The sequence below is a fragment of the Schistocerca cancellata genome, chromosome 9, assembly GCF_023864275.1.
Source record: "Schistocerca cancellata isolate TAMUIC-IGC-003103 chromosome 9, iqSchCanc2.1, whole genome shotgun sequence".
Lineage (NCBI taxonomy): Eukaryota > Metazoa > Arthropoda > Insecta > Orthoptera > Acrididae > Schistocerca > Schistocerca cancellata.
The window spans coordinates 94,224,978-94,246,808 of record NC_064634.1 but is presented as its reverse complement, the minus strand read 5'-3'; the positions used below and the strand labels follow the sequence as shown (position 1 = coordinate 94,246,808).

The window sequence follows — 21,831 nt, the reverse complement described above, 5'->3', positions numbered from 1 at the left end:
CTTCTACTGCTGTTGAAATTACCCTCTATTCATCTGACCAGAAATCCTTGTCTTCTTTCCACTTCACTTTACAACCCTTACTACACCAACACCGAGCCTTTGCATTTTCATTTTCATATTTTGTAGCTTTCCTAGCACGTTAAAGCTTCTGACATGTCACGCCCCGACTCGTAAGACATTATCCTCTCGTTGGTTATTCAATGTTTTTCTCACAGTCACCTCCCCTTTGGCAACCCCCTTCTAGAGACCCGAACTGGGGAGTATTCCGGAATCTTTTGCCAATGGAGAGATCATCATGACACTTTCCCAATTACAGGCCACATGTCCTGTGGATGGCCGCAGCTCGTGGTCGTGCGGTAGCGTTCTCGCTTCCCGCGCCCGGGTTCCCGGGTTCGATTCCCGGCGGGGTCAGGGATTTTCTCTGCCTCGTGATGCCTGGGTGTTGTGTGATGTCCTTAAGTTCGTTAGGTTTAAGTAGTTCTAGGGGACTGATGACCATAGATGTTAAGTCCCATAGTGCTCAGAGCCATTTGAACCATTTTGTCCTGTGGATACACGTTACGCGTTTTGTGGTTTCCAGTGCCTTATGCATCCTCACGTCGTTGGTCGTTGCTGATTCTTCCACCTTTAGGGGCAGTTTCCGATCACTGAAACAAAAGAGAGCCCTGAACCTCTGACTGCTTCTCCACCCTCTTTGACAAGGCTGTGGGCAGAATGAGAGTACCTCTTATGCCGGAAGTCTTCGGCCGCCAGTGTTGATTGTTATTCAAAATTTAAGCAGCGCCGAGTTTCGAACGATGGACCGAGGACGGTTTGCTTACCAATCATGGAAGCTACACCTAGACCACTGTTATAGAACGGATGTGACATTTGGCAGTATTTTTAGTTGTGTCGCTCACTTTGAACGGCTCCTCTAGGCGAATGAGTTGTGATGCGGCTCTACCGTTATCGCAGCTCTAAGCACATTGACGTACCGAGTTAAACAGCGTACCGGCTGTTCTTTTTCCCCACAGTACATTACAGGTACATGAAGTTGCGACACCACGAAGGTCTTGCCTTATTTTGTTGAAAGATAACGCCTCACAATGACGTCGGAGATGGAGCACACCCACCGAGCTTATCATGTCAGAACTGTTTTTACTGCTTTCGGAATAACGGGCTTTTCGAACCGAATGTGATCGTATTGCGTACCCAGTGACGTCTCCCTACCAACACGGCTGCTGCTGGGCGCATATGACATTGGTACCGAATCTGATACTGCTACTGATACATCCGTCGTGATATTTGCAGAACCGTGACTCCTCTGAAACGACGACGTGGTAGTGCTCGTGTGCTGCCATTGCATCCCACATGTGGCGGTGCGCCTCTCTGTTCTTCCGTGTCCAGGAAAGCTGCAACATGGTCACTTTGCTCCACACGTTTCATTATACGCGAGGATTCTCGTCCTGTAACCAACAATCCCATTTCCTGATTCGGGGTACGTGATGTGTCTATACAATCCTGAACGGCAGGGTTAGCATTGTGTCTGTCCTCGCAGGCCTAGACGCTTGGAACAATATAACTACGGCATGGCGTTGAGTGTGACCTTCCTTATTCCATCGATTCCATATTTGTATAACAGTCGCGGCATATCGACCTACCCGAGAAATAATCTCACTGAACGATAAACAAGACTCCCGATAGGCCGCGATCCTGCTGCTGTCTAATCCCGACACATACTGACGGACGTTTCTCCTTCTTACACGAGGCATAACACGGTCTTCTCTCAAATCACTGATATTCAAATCAGATTTACGAATGAGAAAGCTGCTATGTAATCATGCCTATATATGGATTTCAAAAATGGTTCAAATGGTTCTGAGCACTATGGGACTTAAATTCTAAGGTCATCAGTCCCCTAGAACTTAGAACTACTTAAACCTAACTAACCTAAGGACATCACACACATTTACGCCCGAGGCAGGATTCGAACCTGCGACCGTAGCGGCCGCGCGGTTTCAGACTGTAGCGTATATATGGATTTCAGTTGGCATTAATCCTACCTATTTTCTCCGGTTGCGTTAATGCTAATCATTTGCACATGTCAGTATATAGAGACACAGGCACAAAGAGTCAGTTCTGACTCTGCGTTCGATAATGGAAGCAAGACTGAAGAAAATCAGAGACACGTTCATAGGATTTATCGACTTATAAAAAGTGTTTGGCAATATAAAATCATACAAGATGTCCGAAATTCTGAGAAAAGTAGGGGTGAGCTATAATGGAAGACCAAGAGGGAACCGGGAGGAAACAGTAAGATTGAACGACCGAGAACGAAGTGCTCGGACTAAAAAGGGTGTAAGACAGTGATAAAATCTTTCGTTCCTACGGTTCAGACTATACATCGAAGAACCAATGAAGGAAATTAAAAAAAAAAAAAAGTTTCAAGGTGAAACGATTCGGTGATGACATTTCTATCGTCAACGAAAGTGAAGAAGAATTACAGCATGTGTTGATTGGAATTGTCTTGAGCAGCCTAAGGAGTGCAGAATATAGACTGAGACTAAATAGAAGAAAGACGAAAGAAATGAGAAGTAGCAGAAACGCGAGCACCGAGAAACTTAACATCAGAAATGGGGACGGCGAAGTAGACGAAGTTAAGGCACCAAAGTAGCCCATCAGGGACGGAGCAAGGAGGACATAAAGAGCAGACCAGCACTGACAAAGAGGGCATGCCTGGGCAACTATCAAACGTAGGCCTTAATCTGAGGACGAAATTTCTGAGAATGTACGTTTGGGAGCACAGCGCGATATTGTAGTGAAGCATGGAGTGTGGAAAAACCGAAGTAGAGGAGAATCGAACATTTGAGATGTGGTACTACAGATGAATGTTGAAAATCAGGTGGACTGATAAGGTAAGGAATGAGGAGGTTCTCTGTAGAACCCGCGAGGAAAGGAATACATGAAAAACACTGGCAAGAAGAAGGGACAGTGTAAGGTGCTGCTTACGTGAGGAAGACATTTTTACTAGTTTTAACAAATTATTGTCTCTTATTGATGTATTCGCGATAGTTAGGAAGTGCTGTAGTCCGTAGCCGGCCATGAGTCGGAGAGCATTTCGCACGCTGTCTGGCTAGGTGACGAAAAGACGGTATGTTGCGCGTAGTGGGGTGGTGCTCGGCGCTGGATCGTAGCAGCAGAGCTTCAGCCTGGGAAATATACAGGGCTATTACAAATGATTGAAGCGATTTCATAAATTCACTGTAGCTCCATTCATTGACATATGGTAACGACACACTACAGGTACGAAGAAAAACTCATAAAGTTTTGTTCGGCTGAAGCCGCACTTCAGGTTTCTGCCGTCAGAGCGCTCGAGAGCGCAGTGAGACAAAATGGCGACAGGAGCCGAGAAAGCGTATGTCGTGCTTGAAATGCACTCACGTCAGTCAGTCATAACAGTGCAACGACACTTCAGGCCGAAGTTCAACAAAGATCCACCAACTGCTAACTCCATTCGGCGATGGTATGCGCAGTTTAACGCTTCTGGATGCCTCTGTAAGGGGAAATCAACGGGTCGGCCTGCAGTGAGCGAAGAAACGGTTGAACGCGTGCGGGCAAGTTTCACGCGTAGCCCGCGGAAAATTGGCTCATGCCAGAACTGGAGACCGACAGCGCCGACTTCATCTTTCAACAAGATGGTGCTCCACCGCACTTCCATCATGATGTTCGGCATTTCTTAAACAGGAGATTGGAAAACCGATGGATCGGTCGTGGTGGAGATCATGATCAGCAATTCATGTCATGGCCTCCACGCTCTCCCGACTTAACCCCATGCGATTTCTTTCTGTGGGGTTATGTGAAAGATTCAGTGTTTAAACCTCCTCTACCAAGAAACGTGCCAGAACTGCGAGCTCGCATCAACGATGCTTTCGAACTCATTGATGGGGACATGCTGCGCCGAGTGTGGGAGGAACTTGATTATCGGCTTGATGTCTGCCGAATCACTAAAGGGGCACATATCGAACATTTGTGAATGCCTAAAAAAACTTTTTGAGTTTTTGTATGTGTGTGCAAACCATTGTGAAAATATCTCAAATAATAAAGTTATTGTAGAGCTGTGAAATCGCTTCAATCATTTGTAATAACCCTGTACATGACGGGAAGTACCGCCATCTTGGCGCCAAAGTCACCGATTATGTTTATTTATACTTAATAATTAAAGTCATTTATGACAACATGAACACTAGGAGGAGCCTCTGGATGTTTAAAACTATCTATCATAATTTTGCGTCGTTAAAATTCACACCCGTTCATTAACAAATGCATATCTTAGTAAGTATGAACTTGATCGGAAATCCACGAACTGTTACGAAACTAGTAAGAGATACGGACTGCGCACCAAAGTCGGCAGTCGGCGTTAAGAGCTCTTCCTGTCTTGTTCGATGGTAGCCATGATCTCGGTTACGTGACATGAGTGTTTCATTATTGATCTAATAGGAATAAAAGTGATATTACGGCATTCTGAATGTTAATTTCGAGTAAATAGATACACCAAAGTTGATCGACAGCAATTTCAGGTAATTAGCTTCCACCGACAGAGACATCCAATGCGCCAATGAAGAATCTGTACGGGACGACATTTACGAGAGCTGCACGGCGCACAGGCAGGAGGAAATCCGACGACGACACGACCCACCAAGGCGGATCAAGGAAGGTCCGACTTACACTCGCAAATTCCGGGTTGAAATGCTGACCAGTTATACTGTACGTCACATATACCACGCTCTACGGACTCGCGGCTAAGCTGAGTAATAACAGTATCAGTTTAGAAGCGAGGGGATCTTGCAACAGGATAGCAGGATGTATGTCAAGACGTCGGGGAATGACTTCCATGGTACTAGAAGGGGCTGTAGAGGCTAAAGACTGTAGAGGAAGACACAGATCTGAATACATCCAGCAAGTATTTGACGATGTAGGTCGCAATTGCTGCGCCGCCTTCACGGCGTTGCTGTTTTAATTGACAGCGGTATGCTCTTACTTCCCAACCTCCATGGAAGCGGAACTTACTCTCCGCATCACCCTCGTTCAAGAAATGTCAGGTTATTGTTGATGCTTTTGTGGTCTTCAGTCCGAAGACTCATTTGATGCTTTTCTCCACGCTGTTGCAACCTGTGCAAGACTCTTTGTATAATTAATATAAGTCCGCAGCTCGTGGTCGTGCGGTAGCATTCTCGCTTCCCATGCCCGGGTTCCCGGGTTCGATTCCCGGCGGGGTCAGGGATTTTCTCTGCCTCGTGATGACTGGGTGTTGTGTGTTGTCCTTAGGTTAGTTAGGTTTAAGTAGTTCTAAGTTCTAGGGGACTGATGACCATAGATGTTAAGTCCCATAGTGCTCAGAGCCATTTGAACCAATTAATGTAACAAACATCCATCTGAAGCTGCTTACCGTACATAAATAATGATCTCCGTCTACGATTTCTATTCACCTGCACTTCCCCCCATTACGAGATTGACGATCCCTTGGCGCATCAGGTTGTCTCCTGAACCTTCTTTTAGTCAGTTACGCAATGTATCAATCAAATCTTCAGCAGTCTGCTACAGCATCATTTTTCAAAATCTTGTATTCTCTAACTGTCTTAACTGCTTATCATCCGCATTTCACTTCTGTACAAGGCCACATTCCAGACAAATACTTCCAGAGGAGACTTTCTAACATATTTCTATTCGGTGATAGCAAATTCCTCTCTTTCAGAGTAGCTTTCCTTGTTATAGAAACTCTCGACTTTAAATATCCTCTCTACTTCGACCATCATCAATTATTTTTGCTGCCCAAATAGTAGTGCTTACTTACTACTTCTAGTGTCTTATTTCCTAATATATTTCCATTAGCAACGCCTGTTTTGAAATATGTACTGCACTCGCGCAGGATAACATTTCTCAGTACGGAAGACCTCCTACTATGAAATAAGAGACGGAACTCCCGGCGGAAGATGTGTTTGGCGCGGCCACTTTGTCAGAGTTTAGCCGAGTTTTCGAGTGCTGGTCAGGTGGACGTACGAGGTGTGTACGTGGTGGATCTGTCAAACTTCGACGTAACCGGAAGTTACACTTCCCTGGTCGGTTAAGCACACGCAATGCTAGTTTTTGTAGTATTTCACTCGTCTGTTCGTATGGAAGTTCCACGTCCTGGTCGTTCAAGCAGGCGCTATGCTACATTTTGTGGCATTTTACTTGTCTTCTTGTATCGTGACTGCTATATAAGATAGAGAGTAGACCTTCATTAAGAGAGTAAAGAGCGAAACATGCTGATACCCACGACACCTCCGTACTTCTTACACAAATGACGCATTCAGTCACTAAAACAATATGCAACAGTCGTCTCCTATAAAGTTGATAGCGTTAGTCATCTCCTATAATGATAACTGCATCTTGTTGAAATAGCCTACAGAGGTCATCGACACATCGAAGAACTTGATGAGGCTCATCTCTCCATGCATTTACACTGTGCATCTGCCACTACACGACTTCTTTGCAATTCACACTTAAGTGCCTGTCAGAGGCACCTGCAGACTATTTCTCTACCCTTCGTACATCCATATTTAAACTGGATGAAGGTGGGACACAGCTGGTATAATTTTTATTAGAAATGAAATTCCTCCAGCTGTACTTAAGATTTTATATTTACTTCGCTACTAGTTTCGACGTTGCGTCAACGCCATCTTCAGGCCCGTACGCTTTGATGAAATCAGTTGTGTGTGGCTCAGTCTAGAAGTCCGCGGTGCGACCAACACGTGCTCCACTTGGATGGCGGGCAGTAACTCCATCCCGCCATCCCTCCATCCATGGGGAGCACGTGTTGGTCGCACCGCGGACTTCTAGACTGAGCCACACACAACTGATTTCATCAAAGCGTACGGGCTTGAAGATGGCGTTGACGCAACGTCGAAACTAGTAGCGAAGCAAATATAAAATCTTAAGTACAGCTGGAGAAATTTCATTTTTAATAAAACATTTCCCCGTCCCACTCTGTAACAGAGCGTGGGAAAAATGAAAACTTAAATCTTTCTGTACGAGTTTTTATTTCTCTTATGTTGTTACAATGATCATTTCTCCCTAAGTAGGTTGGCAGCAATGAATATTTTCACATTCAGAGGTGAATGGTGCTGATAGAACTTTCGTGAAAAAGTGTCGCCACAACGTAAAACGTCTTTGTTTTAATGATTGCTATCCAACTCGTTTATCATATGTGTGACAATCTCTCCCCTATTTGGCGTAAATATAAAACTAGCTCCCTTTTTTTTAAACTTTTTCGATGTCCTCCGTCAACCCTATCTGGTAAGGATCCCATACCGCACACCACTACTCTAACAGAGGATGGCCAAGCATAGTGTAGGCACTATACTTCAGTATAAACACAGACAACTGAAATACTTATTTATTCCATAAACTGGTTTTCGAATCTTTTCCGGTTCGTCTTCAGATGGTGCACGACATGATACACGACTATATCGAGGTATAATTCTGGGTGCTGCCTTGCGACAGTATGCACGGCTTTTTTGTTAATATCCATCTATCAGTTGACTATTTCAAAGCGTAATTCTGGATGCTGGCTGCTGGGTGGCTTTCTTGTTGATATCCATCTGTCAGCTTCCATTGTGATGTACAGCTGGTAACAACACATCACCCACTTTTCACTATGTATATACACCGTAGTTATGAAACTTTGCAAGCACCCAGCATGCGCTGTATAACTACTGCTTGTAGTAGAACAATCATATATTTGTACACATTTAATTAAAGGTACCTGTTTAACTAAGCTAAGGCAGTTATGCATAATAGCTTGGCAGTACATGCTAAAAATGGCGTTACTCACCACACACAATAATACAAGAGAATTTAATTCACATGTGTATATTTCTGAACTAGTTAACCTGGTCAAAGTACAGAAATATGTTCCACAAGCGGGAAGTGGAGACAAATTCACATAATAATCTCGTCTTCTTTGCATCAAAGATAGTATATTTTAAGTGTAATGCGCAATATTGCCTAAATGAAAAATCATCTGACCTCATTTTCTTTTATTATGACCGAACTACAAGTAGTTCTACAAGTTTATAAGACATGTACCAAATTAATCTGAGCACAAGAGCTTCATTTCAAACATCTACAAAAAATTTAATCCGTATTATAAGCGTATTAGTTCTACTGAGTGTGGCACGAGTACCGACTATCTTACATCACAGGTAAAAATGGGAAAAATTAAAGGAAGGATAGTAGAATATTGGGAAAGGAAAAGGAAGTGAAAGAAGGGAGGAGTGTAAGCAGGAAGTCAGGATTTAAGACATGAGGAAAGGAAGGAACGAAGGCAAGAAATAAAGGAAGGAAAAAATGCTCCAGTATAATTTATCACAGCAGACAGAGCAGTAGCTCAGCTCGACAGGAACCCTTGTTTAATGTGATAGAACCCTCCCTTCTACTGGTCGCAAGTGATTTCTGCAATCATGGAAAAAATTAAACAGTTGTGGCCAGACTGGGATTTTAACTTTGCTTGTCCAATGTACGTAATCAGTTAATTTAACACAGCACCAGCTCAATTCGTATTGAAGAGGAAAAATGAAAACTAATGAAGATCCCTGTTGACGATTAGAAACTTATTGAGGTGATTTCATTATAAATAACTTACATATTAAAGGTACAACTGAGTCCAGGTGTCTGGTGCCTTGGAAAGAAATATAAAATCTTACTCACGTTATTGATGCGTGCTATTAGAATATAGCCTCATGCTGCTGTTGGTCTATTTTATGCAAGCGATTATTCTGATCGTACTGATAGCCTTCAAGGAATTCGTCTGGCTCATGGGACTGCTGGTAAACGTCCGCGTCGTTCCCAAAGTGGCTTTGCTGATATTGCTGTAAGTCCTGATTACTGATGGGAAACTGTTCCTTCTCATATTGCTGTACAATCTGTTCTGATCCAGGTTCTTGATACTGCTGATACCGATCATGACTATTGCCTTCAGTATCGTCTTGGTGTGCTTGCTGTTCTAACTCGTCTGAGTCGAAGATACTGCTCTGCTGGTACTGCTGCTGGTCATCGCTAGAATAAGACTGATCTTGTTTCTGGGGATACAAGCTGAGGTGTTCAAAATCTGAGTCAACATGTTGTTGGTTCTGCTGTTGAATTTGATCGTTGTTTTGGGTTTCGCCGAGTTGATATTGTTGCAGATCATCTCCAGAATCTAAAGACTGTTCTTGCTGTGTGTTCTGGCTAAGTTCAGAATCAGAATCTAATTCTTGCTGGGTCTGTTGCAGAATTTGATCTTCGCCCTGTTGATATTGTTGCAGATTTTCTCCGGAATCTGAAGACTGCTCTTGTTGCGTATGCTGGCTAAGTTCAAAATCAGAATCAGATTCTTTCTGTGTTTGTTGTAAATCTTGTTCTTCGTTGAGTGTACCACTTTGTTGATATTGCTGTAGATTTTCCCCAGAGTCTGAAAACTGATCTTGTTGTATATGCTGGCTTAGTTGCGAATCAGAATCTAATTCCTGCTGTGTCTGTTGTAGGACTTGGTCTCCTGCTGATGTATCGGTCTGTTGATATTGTTGCAGATTGTCTCCAGTATCGGAAGACTGATCCTGCTGTGTATGCTGATTGAGTTGTTCAGTATCAGAAGTCAATTCTTGCTGTACCTGTTGTAGGCCATCATTTGATGCATCGGTCTCTTGATACTGTTGCAGATTGTCTCCAGAATCGGAAGATTGATCCTGCTGTGTATGCTGACTGATTTGTTCATTATCAGAATTTTGTTCTTGCTGCGTCTGCTGTAGGTCTCCATTTGATGTATCGGTCTGTTGATACTGTTGCAAATCGTCTCCAGAATCGGAAGATTGATCTTGCTGTGTATGCTGACTGAGTTCAGAATCAGAATCTAATTCTTGCTGTATCTGTTGTAGGTCTCCGTTTGATGCATCGGTCTGTTGATACTGTTGCAGATTGTCTCCAGAATCGGAAGATTGATCCTGCTGTGAATCCTGACTGATTTGTTCATTATCAGAATTTTGTTCTTGCTGCGTCTGCTGTAGGTCTCCATTTGATGTATCGGTCTGTTGATACTGTTGCAAATCGTCTCCAGAATCGGAAGATTGATCTTGCTGTGTATGCTGACTGAGTTCAGAATCAGAATCTAATTCTTGCTGTATCTGTTGTAGGTCTCCGTTTGATGCATCGGTCTGTTGATACTGTTGCAGATTGTCTCCAGAATCGGAAGATTGATCCTGCTGTGAATCCTGACTGATTTGTTCATTATCAGAATTTTGTTCTTGCTGCGTCTGCTGTAGGTCTCCATTTGATGTATCGGTCTGTTGATACTGTTGCAGATTGTCTCCAGAATCGGAAGATTGATCCTGCTGTGAATGCTGACTGATTTGTTCATTATCAGAACTTTGTTCTTGCTGCGTCTGTTGTAGGTCTCCGTTTGATGCATCGGTCTGTTGATACTGTTGCAGATTGTCTTCAGATTCGGAGGATTGATCCTGCTGTGTATGCTGACTGATTTGTTCATTATCAGAATTTTGTTCTTGCTGCGTCTGCTGTAGGTCTCCATTTGATGTATCGGTCTGTTGATACTGTTGCAAATCGTCTGCAGAATCGGAAGATTGATCCTGCTGTGAATGCTGACTGATTTGTTCATTATCAGAATTTTGTTCTTGCTGCGTCTGTTGTAGGTCTCCGTTTGATGCATCGGTCTCTTGATACTGTTGCAGATTGTCTCCAGAAGCGGAAGATTGATCCTGCTGTGAATGTTGACTTATTAGTTCGTTATCAGAATCTAATTCTTGCTGTGTCTGTTGAAGGTCTTGGTCTTTGCCTGGTGTATCGATCTGTTGATGTTGTTGCAAGACGTCTCCTGTATCTGAAATCTGGTCTTGCTGTGGATGCCAATTAACCTGTTCAGAATATTGATTTTGCAGTGATTGCTGTGCAATTTGATCTGCATCTGATGTCTCACTTTGCTGATACACCTGAAGACCTTCTTCAGATTCTTGTTGGTCGTTTACTAGTTTACCAGACTGAGGATCTCCGTATCGATGAATCTGCTGTACCGCCTGATCGAAGTCTGAACTGGGGTCGTGGTGCTGCTGCTGCTGCTGCTGGCTGTCGTCCAGGTCGTAATCGTAGTCCTGCTGGTACAGCTGCCCAGACTGGTCAAACTCGGGCATCTGGTTATGCTGCATCTGCTGCCACATCTCTTGCCTGTCTTTCAGGACATCTCTATACCATGCTGGCAAGCTGTACGCATTTGAACGTTGGTGGTGTTGGTACGGCCGCAAAAGATCTCCTATTTCAGAGAACTTATCACCCGCGAGTTTGTGCCCTGGTTCCATGCTGCCGACTTGTTGGTACTGGTGTTGCACCTGGTCCACGTTCTGCATGTAGTCTTTCCTGTGGACAATGAGAAGCGATAAATTTTTAACTAATGCTCATTTCGTAGGTTAAACAAAGGTTAGCATGCAAAGTCTACAGTATATACGAGCGTTATTCGGAAAGTAAGGTCCGCTCAGTCGCGAAATGGAAACGACAGCGAATATGGACGAAGTTTTGCGCAGATGTGTTGGGCCGTGTGTCTGGTGTGCCTATCAATCGTGACACGTAGCCCTATGCAGTTGTGAGTATAAGGTGAGAAAGTAAAGATGTTTAGGAGAATTATGGGTGCCCACTGAGAAGTTTCGCCTGGTTTCATGCAACCCCACATAACGTAAGTGTCATGCATTTCCTTCTTCATGATAATTCGTGACCGTGCACTGCAGGGGCAAAGAGGACGCCGCTGCAACGTATTCGATGAAGGTGTTTATTCGATCTATATACACTACTGGCCATCAAAATTGCTACACCAAGAAGAAATGCAGATGATAAACGGGTGTTCATTAGACAAATATATTATACTAGAAATGACATGCAATTACATTTTCACGCAGTTTGGGTGCATAGATCCTGAGAAGTCAGTACCCAGAATAACCATCTCTGTCCGTAATAAAGGCCTTGATACGCCTGGGCATTGAGTCAAACAGAGCTTGGATGGCGTGTACAGGTACAGCTGCTCATGCAGCTTCAACACGATACCACAGTTCATGAAGAGTAGTGACTGGCGTATTGTGACGAGCCAGTTGCTCGGCCAACATTGACCACGCGTTTTCAATTGGTGAGAGATCTGGAGAATGTGCTGGCCTGGGCAGCAGTCGAACATTTTCTGTATCCAGAAAGGCCCGTACAGGACCTGCAACATGCGGTCGTGCATTATCCTGCTGAAATGTAGGGTTTCGCAGGGATCGAATGAAGAGTAGAGCCACGGGTCGTAACACATCTGAAATGTAACGTCCACTGTTCAAAGTGCCGTCAATGCGAACAAGAGGTGACCGAGACGTGTAACCAATGGCACCCCCATACCATCACGCCGGGTGATACGCCAGTATGGCGATGACGAATACACGCTTCCAATGTGCTTTCACCGCGATATCGCCAAACACGGATGCGACCATCATGATGCTGTAAACAGAACCTGGATTCATTCGAAGAAATGACGTTTTGCCATTCGTACACCCAGGTTCGTCGTTGAGTACACCATCGCAGGCGCTCCTGTCTGTGATGCAGCGTGAAGGTTAACCGCAGCCATGGTCTCCAAGCTGATAGTCCATCCTGCTGCAAACGTCGTCGAACTGTTTGTGCCGATGATTGTTGTCTTGCAAACGTCCTCATCTGTTGACTCAGGGATCGAGACGTGGCTACAGCCATGCGGATAAGATACCTGTCATCTCGACTGCTAGTGATACGAGTCCGTTGGGATCCAGCACGGCGTTCCGTATTACCCTCCTGAACCCACCGATTCCGTATTCTGCTAACACTCATTGGGTCTCGACCAACGCTAGCAGCAATGTCGCGACACGATGAACCGCAATCGCTATAGGCTACAATCCGACCTTTATCAAAGTCGGAAACGTGATGGTAGGCATTTCTCCTCCTTACACGAGGCATCACAACAACGTTTCACCAGGCAACGCCGGTCAACTGCTGTTTGAGTATGAGAAATCGGTTGGAAACTTTCCTCATGTCAGCACGTTGTAGGTGTCGTCACCGGCGCCAACCTTGTGTGAATGCTCTGAAAAGCTAATCATTTGCATATCACAGCATCTTCTTCCTGTCGGTTAAATTTCGCGTCTGTAGAACGTCTTCTTCGTGGTGCAGCAATTTTAATGGCCAGTAGTGTACTACTTCCTTCTTCATGATAATTCGTGACGGTACACTGCAGGGGCAATGATGACGCCCCTGCAACGTATTCGATGAAAGTGGTTGTTCGAGCTACATATAAGACAGACTTGGCTCCCTCTGATGCTCATCTCTGCTCACATGAAACAACATTTTGTCACCGACAACGAACTGCGAATCAGCACAGAGAATTGAATGAAAGAACAGGCGGCTGTCTTGTATGACGAGGGTATTAGAAAGCTGCTACAACGCTATGACAAACGTTTCAGTCAGAGCGGTGACTTTATAAAAAAATAGATGAGAGGTGTAGCAAACTCTTGGAAATAAATCGTTTCTTTCACTGTAGTCTTCTATTTCGCAAGCAATCGGACCTTACTTTCCGAACTCGTATACATTTAAATATGCACAAAAAATCACATAAGACGTAACACCTCTTTTATTTCGTGAACGGTTCGACGTATCAGAACTAGTTTTCAGCGAATGGTACTGCAGAGACAGTCACGTAATTTTGTCGCACGTTTTATCTCCTTAACTCGTCCACTAGCCGAGCAACGGAGGTATGCTATTTCCGTTTTTCAAGTGTAATGATATATGTTTCTTAAAGACATTCAAATGTTCTTTAAAAAGAGAATACTGGGTAATATAGAAATTGTTAATGATGGCATATTAACTTTTTATAAAAGTATCCGAGAAGTGTACTCAAATTGACAGGCTCTGTCGTTGTATAAGGTCTTCCTTCTGTTTATTTGTCTCCTCAGAAGCTGTCCGCTTACACATGTGTAAGTACAAATATCTGAAATAATATTTCTCTCAAACGCTTGAAGATACAACACTCGTTGGACTCGTAGCTGACGCTGTATCTACGAGGAATAAAGTAGAGCTCAGAGAGAAACACCATAGTACCGTACGACTACCCTGTTGCTGCATATATCTACATCTACATAGATACTTCGCAAGCCACCGAACGGAGCGTGGCGAAGGGTACCCTGTACCACTAATTTCCTTTCCTGTTCCACTCGCCAATAGAGCAAGGGGAAAGCTACTGCCAGTATGCCTCCGTATGAGCCCTAATTTCTCGTATCTTATCTTTGTGATCCTTACTCGCAGTGTATGTTAGCGGCAATACAATCGTTCGGGAGTCAGCTTCAAATGCCGGTTCTATAAATTTTCTCAAAAAGGTTTTCTCGAAAAGAACGTCGCCTTCCCTCCAGGGATTCCCATTTGATTTCCCGAAGCCTCTCCGTGACACTTGAGTGTTGTTCGAGCCTACCGGTAACAACTCTAGCAGCCCGCCTCTGAATTGCTTCGATGTCTTCTTTCAATCCGACCTGCTATGGATCCCAAACACTCGAGCAGTACTCGAGAATAGGTCGCACCAGTGTCCTATATGCGGTCTCCTTTACAGGCGAACCATTCTTTCCTAAAATTCTCCCAATAAACCAAAGTCGACGTGCCCCTTCGATGCCACAGTTCTCATATGCTCGCTTTGCAACGTTGCGCCCAGATATTTAAACGACGTGACAGTATTAAGCAGGACACTAGTAATACTGTATCCGAACATTACTGGTTTGTTTTTCTTAATCGTCCGCTTTAACCAACATTTTTCTACATTCAGGGCTGGCTGCCATTCATCAAACAAACTGGAAATTTTGTCGTCTTGTAACTTCCTACAGTCACTCCGATACTGTACCTTACATCACGGCATCATCAGAAAACAACAGCAGATTGCTAACCACACTGTCCGCCAAATCATTTACGTATACAGAGAATAAGAGCAGTCCTATCACATTTCCCTGGTTTATTCTCGACGATATACTTGTACTGATGAACACTCGCCGTCGAAAAAAAATTGTTCAAATGTGTGTGAAAACTTATGGGACTTAACTGCTAAGGTCATCAGTCTCTAAGCTTACACACTGCTTAACCTACATTATCCTAAGGACAAACACACACATACCCATGGCTGAGGGAGGACTCGAACCTCCGCCAGGACCAGCCGCACACTCGCCGTCGAGGACAACGTACTGGGTTCTGTTATTTAAGAAGTCTTCGAGCCACTTTCATACCTGTGAACTTGTTCCATATGCTCGTACCTTAGTCAACAGTCTGCAATGGGGCACCGTGTCATATGCTTTCCGGAAATCTGTAAATATGGAATCTGCCTGTTGCCCTTCGTCCATTGTTGTCAGTATATCAGGTGAGAAAAGGGCAAGCTGAGTTTCCCAACAGCGATGCTTTCTAAAACCACGCTGATTCGTGGACATAAGCTGCTTAGCTTCAAGAAAGTTTGTTATATTCGAACTGAGAATATGTTCAAGGATTCTGCAGCAAACAGAAGTTGGGGATATTGGTCTGTAATTTTGCGGTCCGTTCTTTTACCTTTCTTATATACTGGAGTCACGTGCGCCTTTTTTCCAGTTTCTTGGGACTCTGTGCTGGGCGAGAGATCACGGCAGATGCAAGCTGGATCAGAAGCCAATGCCGTACGGTACTCTTTGCAAAATCGAATTGGGATTCCATCCGGACCTGGTGATTTATTTGCTTTCAAAACGTTCAGTTGTTTCTCTACGTCAGGTATGTCCAGGTATGTCGTCCATATGGGAGTCTGTTCGATGGTCAAATGACTGTATGTTTGTACGATTCCCCTGTGTGAACGATTTCTTCAATGCGAAATTTAAAACTTGGGTTTTCGTTATGTTATCTTCAGCCGCCACATCAGACTGATCGACAAGGGACGGAATGGAAGCCTTTGCTCGCTTAGCGATTTTTCATATGACCAGAATTTTCTCTGGTTCTCTGCCAGATCTTTCGCTAAGGAGCCTGACATGAGAAACCCATTTGGTGCTGCTTTTACTCGGAGTTTATTGCAAAAGGTTTGAGTACCATAATTATCAAACGTTATGTCACTGAACTTTTCAAGATCTTTTGGTTCAAAAAATGGTTCAAATGGCTCTGAGCACTATGGGACTTAACGTCTGAGGTCATCAGTCCCCTAGAACTTAGAATTACTTAAACCTAACTAACCTAAGGACATCACACACATCCATGCCCGAGGCAGGATTCGAACCTGCGACCGTAGCGGTCGCACTGTTCCAGACTGGAGCGCCTAGAACCGATCGGCCACTACCGGCTGGCCAAGATATTTTGATCGTAGGTAAAAAAAGTATATTGCTTCACTAAATAAAGCGCACTTGGTTCAAAATTTCGGTTGATACTATATTTAAAATGATTAAACATGCAAAACGATTACGTTTCCTTTTTATAATACCGTTTACCGAAAACCTTTCGATATCTTGAACCATTCGCTAAATGAGTGAGAAACATGGTAATGGAAGTAGACTTGTCAGACACCTGTGCTTGAATAACAATCCTTGAAATTAACGCTATCTTGTTTCGGGAGACAACATCATTTTTCTTCCAGCTATTACTATTTCACTTCACCGAGCATATTCACACACATTTGTGTTAACTGCACTGACCTGTTACGGTCCTCGTAGCTCGGCTCTGCGTTGCATAGATCGCTACCGAAAGGCGTAGTTGCCAAATATACAGTCTGATTAAAGTATCCGAACACCCCATGGATTGCGGAATTGACCACTAGACGTCACGATGGATGAACCCGCCAGTAAGAAAGGAGGCGTGGAGTATTTTGTTGTCATTATACACTACTGACCACTAAAACTGCTACACCACTAAGATGACGTGCTACAAACGCGAAATTTAACCGACAGGAAGAAGATGCTGTGATATGCAATTGATTAGCTTTTCAGAGCATTCACCAAAGGTTGGCGCCGGTGGCGACACTTACAACGTGCTGACATGAGGAAAGTTTCCAACCTATTTCTCATACACAAACAGCAGTTGACCGTCGTTGCCTGGTGAAACGTTGTTGTGATGCCTCGTGTAAGGAGGAGAAATGCCTACCATCACGTTTCCGACTTTGATAAAGGTCGGATTGTAGCCTATCGCGATTGCGATTTATCGTATCGCGACACTGCTGCTCGCGTTGGTCGACTGTTAGCAGAATATGGAATCGGTGCATTCAGGATGGTAATACGGAACGGCGTGCTGGATCCGAATGGCCTCGTATCACTAGCAGTCGAGATGGCAGGCATCTTATCTGCATGGCAGTAACGGATCGTGCAGCCACGTCTCGATCCCTGAGTCAACAGATGGGGACGTTTGCAAGACAACAACCATCTGCAAGAACAGTTCGACGACGTTTGCAGCAGCATGGACTATCAGCTCGGAGACCATGGCTGCGGTTACCCTTGACGCTGCATCACAGACAGGAGCGCCTGCGATGGTGTACTCAACGACGAACCTGGGTGTACGAATGGCAAAACGTCATTTTTTCGGATGAATCCAGGTTCTGTTTACAGCATCATGATGGTCGCATCCGTGTTTGGCGACATCGCGGTGAACGCACATTGGAAGCGTGTATTCGTCATCGCCATACTGGCGTATCACCCGGCGTGATGGTACAGGGTGCCATTGGTTACACGTCTCGGTTACCTCTTGTTCGTATTGACGGCACTTTGAACAGTGGACGTTACATTTCAGATGTGTTACGACCCGTGGCTCTTCATTCGATCCCTGCGAAACCCTATATTTCAGCAGGATAATGCACGACCACAAGATGCAGGTCCTGTACGGGCCTTTCTGGATACAGAAAATGTTCGACTGCTGCCCTGGCCAGCACATTCTCCAGATCTCTCACCAATTGAACACGCCTGGTCAATGTTGGCCTAGCAACTAGCTCGTCACAATACGCCAGTCACTATTCTTGTTGAACTGTGGTATCGTGTTGAAGCTGCATGGGCAGCTGTACCTGTACACGCCATCCAAGCTCTGTTTGACTCAATGCCCCGGCGCATCCAGGCCGTTATTACGGGCAGAGGTGGTTGTTCTGGGTACTGATTTCTCAGAATCTATGCACCCAAACTGAATATATTTTTCCACTGAATACCCGTTTATCATCTGCATTTCTTCTTGGTGTATCAATTTTAATGGCCAGTAGCAGTATTAACAGAGGTGGTGAACTTGGAGAGCTCAATGACTTCGTACTTGGATTAGACACTGGATGCCATCTAAGTAACAAACCCATCAGGAAAATTTAAAGCCTTCTTAAGATGACGGAGTCGACTGTTCACGGAATGACTGTAAAGTGGAAAGACGTATGAACAGCCACAACGAAACTAGGCGTACGTCAAGTACTGATAGACAGCGAGCGCTGCTGAGGCTGGTTGTAAAAAATCGCATGAAATCGGTGGAAGGAATCACTCGCAAGTTTCGAACGGCCACGAGCAGTCCATGTAACATGACTACTGTCCGTGGCAAGTTAAAAAGGAATGGGGTACAATGGTTGAGGAGCTCCGTAAAAGTCACTTAGTTTTGCAGTCATTATTGAGCGACGCTTCTGGACTGTAGATACCTCAAAACGAGTGACTTGAAATGATTAATCACGCTACTCCCTGTGGCAATCCGCTGGAAGACTCTGGATTTGACAATGTCTGGAGAACGTCTCCCGCCGCCTTATTTAGAGCCAACTGCGACGCAGAGAGAAGATGAGGTTACGGTATGGGGGATATGGTCCCCTTATTGCACTTAAGAAAACAATAACTGCTGAAGGACATTAGATATTTTACAGCATTGTGTAGTGTGTACAGTAGAGAACCAGTTCAGAGACGGATGATTTTTTGTGTCAGCCTGACACTACACTCTGGTATATAGCAGTAATTGTAAGACAACGATTTGGAGAAAGTAACATTCATGAAAATGACTGACCCGTCCAGAGTCTCGATCTGAATCCTACTGGACACCTTCGGAACGAAACAGAACGTCCACTTCCCTGCAAGCCGTAGCCCTTCTTAAGTAATAGAACCCAGTACGCTGTCCTCGATGGTGAATGTTCATCGGAGGTGAGGGTATCATCTGGAGTGCCCCAGGGAAGTGTGGTAGGTCCGCTGTTGTTTTCTGTCTACATAAATGATCATCTGGATAGGGTGGATAGCAATGTGCGGCTGTTTGCTGATGATGCTGCGGTGTACGGGAAGGTGTCGTCGTTGATTGATTGTAGGAGGATACAAGATGACTTGGACAGGATTTGCGACTGGTGTAAAGAATGGCAGTTAACTCTAAATATAGATAAATGTAAATTAATGCAGATGAATAGGAAAAACAATCCCGTAATGTTTGAATTCTGCATTAGTAGTGTAGCGCTTGACAAAGTTACGTCGATTAAATATTTGGGCGTAACATTGCAGAGCGATATGAAGTGGGACAAGCGTGTAATGGCAGTTGTGGGGAAGGCGGATAGTCGTCTTCGGTTCATTGGTAGAATTTTGGAAAGATGTGATTCATCTGTAAAGGAGACCGCTTATAAAACACTAATACAACCTATTCTTGAGTACTGCTCGAGCGTTTAGGATCCCTATCAGGTCGGATTGAGGGAGGACATAGAAGCAATTCAGAGGCGGGCTGCTAGATTTGTTAGTGGTAGGTTTGATCTTCACGCGAGTGTTACGGAAATGCTTCAGGAACTCGGGTGGGAGTCTGTGGAGGAAAGGAGGCGTTCTTTTCGTGAATCGCTACTGAGGAAATTTAGAGGATCAACATTTGAAGCTGACTGCAGTACAATTTTACTGCCGCCAACTTATATTTCGCGGAAAGACCATAAAGATAAGAGAGCTTAGGGCTCGTACAGAGGCATATAGGCAGTAATTTTTCCTCGTTCTCTTTGGGAGTGGAACAAGGAGAGAAGATGATAGTTGTGGTACAAGGTACCCTCCACCACCAACCGTATGGTGGATTGCGGAATATGTATGTAGGTGTAGATGTAGATGTAGATCCAAAATCACTACAACCTCTGGTTTTAGTTCGTGAGTCAGAATGGGTTGCCATTCCTCAGCAGACACCTTACGGAAATGTCCCCAGCAGAATTCAACCTATCATAAGGGCGGAAGGTGCACACACGCCATATTACTATCCACTAATAGGTGTCCGCATACTTTTGATCAAATAGTACATATGCCTCATACCTTCGTACAACTTGCAATGTAAGTGCTGAAACTGTAACGAGCAATTATAAAACACGTGAAATCTTGGAAGATCAATACAGACGTATCAACTAGTCATCACCTAAATACTCATTGATTCTGACTGAAGGTGGACGAATAAACCATATGTTATCAGTTTTAATTGAAATGAATTTTCGTTTAGTATAAAGTGACTTGACTATATCCGACTAATGCAATAGCCATGCGGAGTGGCCGCGCGGTTAGAGTCACTATGACACGGATTCCGCCGCCCATCCAGCCAGAGGTTCGGGTCCTCCCTCGGGTGTGTGTTGTCTTTAGCATAAGTTAGTTTAAGTAGTGTGTAAGTCTAGACACCGATGACTTCAGCACGCATTTGTACATTTGACCTAATGCAGTAACAAAGAACAAATTGTATACAGAGGGAGGTATCCACTGTGGTTTTTACCCTGAAGTGCAAAAGAAACTCATATATGACTGCGTTTTCAAATACAGAGATATGTAAAAAGGCAGAATACGGCGCTACGGTCGGCAACGCCTATATAAGACAACAAGTGTCTGGCGCAGTTACATCGGTTACTGCTGCTACATTGGCAGGTTATCAAGATTTAAGTGAGTTTGAGCGTGGTGTTATAGTCGGCGCACGAGCGATGGGACGCAGCATCTCCTAGGTAGTGACGGAATGGGGATTATCCCGAACGAGAATTTCACGAGTGTACCGCGAATATCAGGAATCAGGTAAAACATCAAATCTCCGACATCGCTGCGGCCGGAAAAAGATCCTGCAAGAATGGGACCAACGACGACTGAAGAGAATCGTTCAACGTGACAGGAGTGCAACCCTTCCGCAAACTGCTGCAGATTTCAGTGCTGGTCCATCAACAACTGTCAGCGTGCGAACCATTCAACAAAACATCGATATGCGCTTTCGGAGCCGAAGGCGTCGTACTCGTGTTCCCTTTAGCTTTACACCGAGCGAGGTGGCGCAGTGGTTAGCACACTGGACTCGCATTCGGGAGGACGACGGTTCAATCCCGTCTCCGGCCATCCTGATTTAGGTTTTCCGTGATTTCCCTAAATCGTTTCAGGCAAATGCCGGGATGGTTCCTTTGAAAGGGCACGGCCGATTTCCTTCCCAATTCTTCCCTAACCCGAGATTGCGCTCCGTCTCTAATGACCTCGTTGTCGACGGGACGTTAAACACTAACCACCCCCCCCCCCCCCTTTAGCTTTACGCCTCGCCTGGGCCCGTCAGCACTGACACAGGACTTTTGATGACTGGAAACATATCCCCTGGTCGGACGAGTCTCGTTTCAAATTGTATCGAGCAGATGGACGTGTACAGGTATGGAGACAACCTCATGAATCCATGAAGCCTGCATTTCCGCTAGGTACCGTTCAAGCTGAAGGACGCTCTGTAATGGTGTGGTGCGTGTGCAGTTGGAGTGATATGGGACTAGATACAACTCTGAGGGGTGACACGTACGTAAGCATCGTATGTGATCGCCTGCATCCATTCATGTCTATTGTGCATTCCGGCGGATTTGGGCAATTC

The 21,831-nt window shown here is 44.7% G+C and overlaps 1 protein-coding gene and 1 long non-coding RNA gene across 2 annotated transcripts in view; one reads left to right on the top strand and one right to left on the bottom strand.

Moving 5' to 3' along the window:
* LOC126100220 (transcription factor SPT20 homolog) overlaps positions 1 to 21,831 on the bottom strand; it is a 91,216-nt gene that overhangs the window by 8,214 nt on the left and 61,171 nt on the right. The window contains exons 4-5 of the mRNA XM_049910782.1: positions 10,535 to 11,421; positions 8,728 to 10,150 (exon numbers count right to left, since the gene is read on the bottom strand). Of these exons, the coding sequence (XP_049766739.1) occupies positions 8,745 to 10,150; positions 10,535 to 11,421 (2,293 nt within the window). The 3' untranslated portion in view covers positions 8,728 to 8,744. The remainder of the gene's footprint in view (positions 1 to 8,727; positions 10,151 to 10,534; positions 11,422 to 21,831) is intronic.
* LOC126100221 (uncharacterized) lies at positions 9,809 to 10,640 on the top strand. The gene is made up of 4 exons (XR_007522142.1): positions 9,809 to 9,932; positions 10,062 to 10,187; positions 10,317 to 10,445; positions 10,575 to 10,640. It is a non-coding gene; the product is annotated as an uncharacterized LOC126100221 (long non-coding RNA).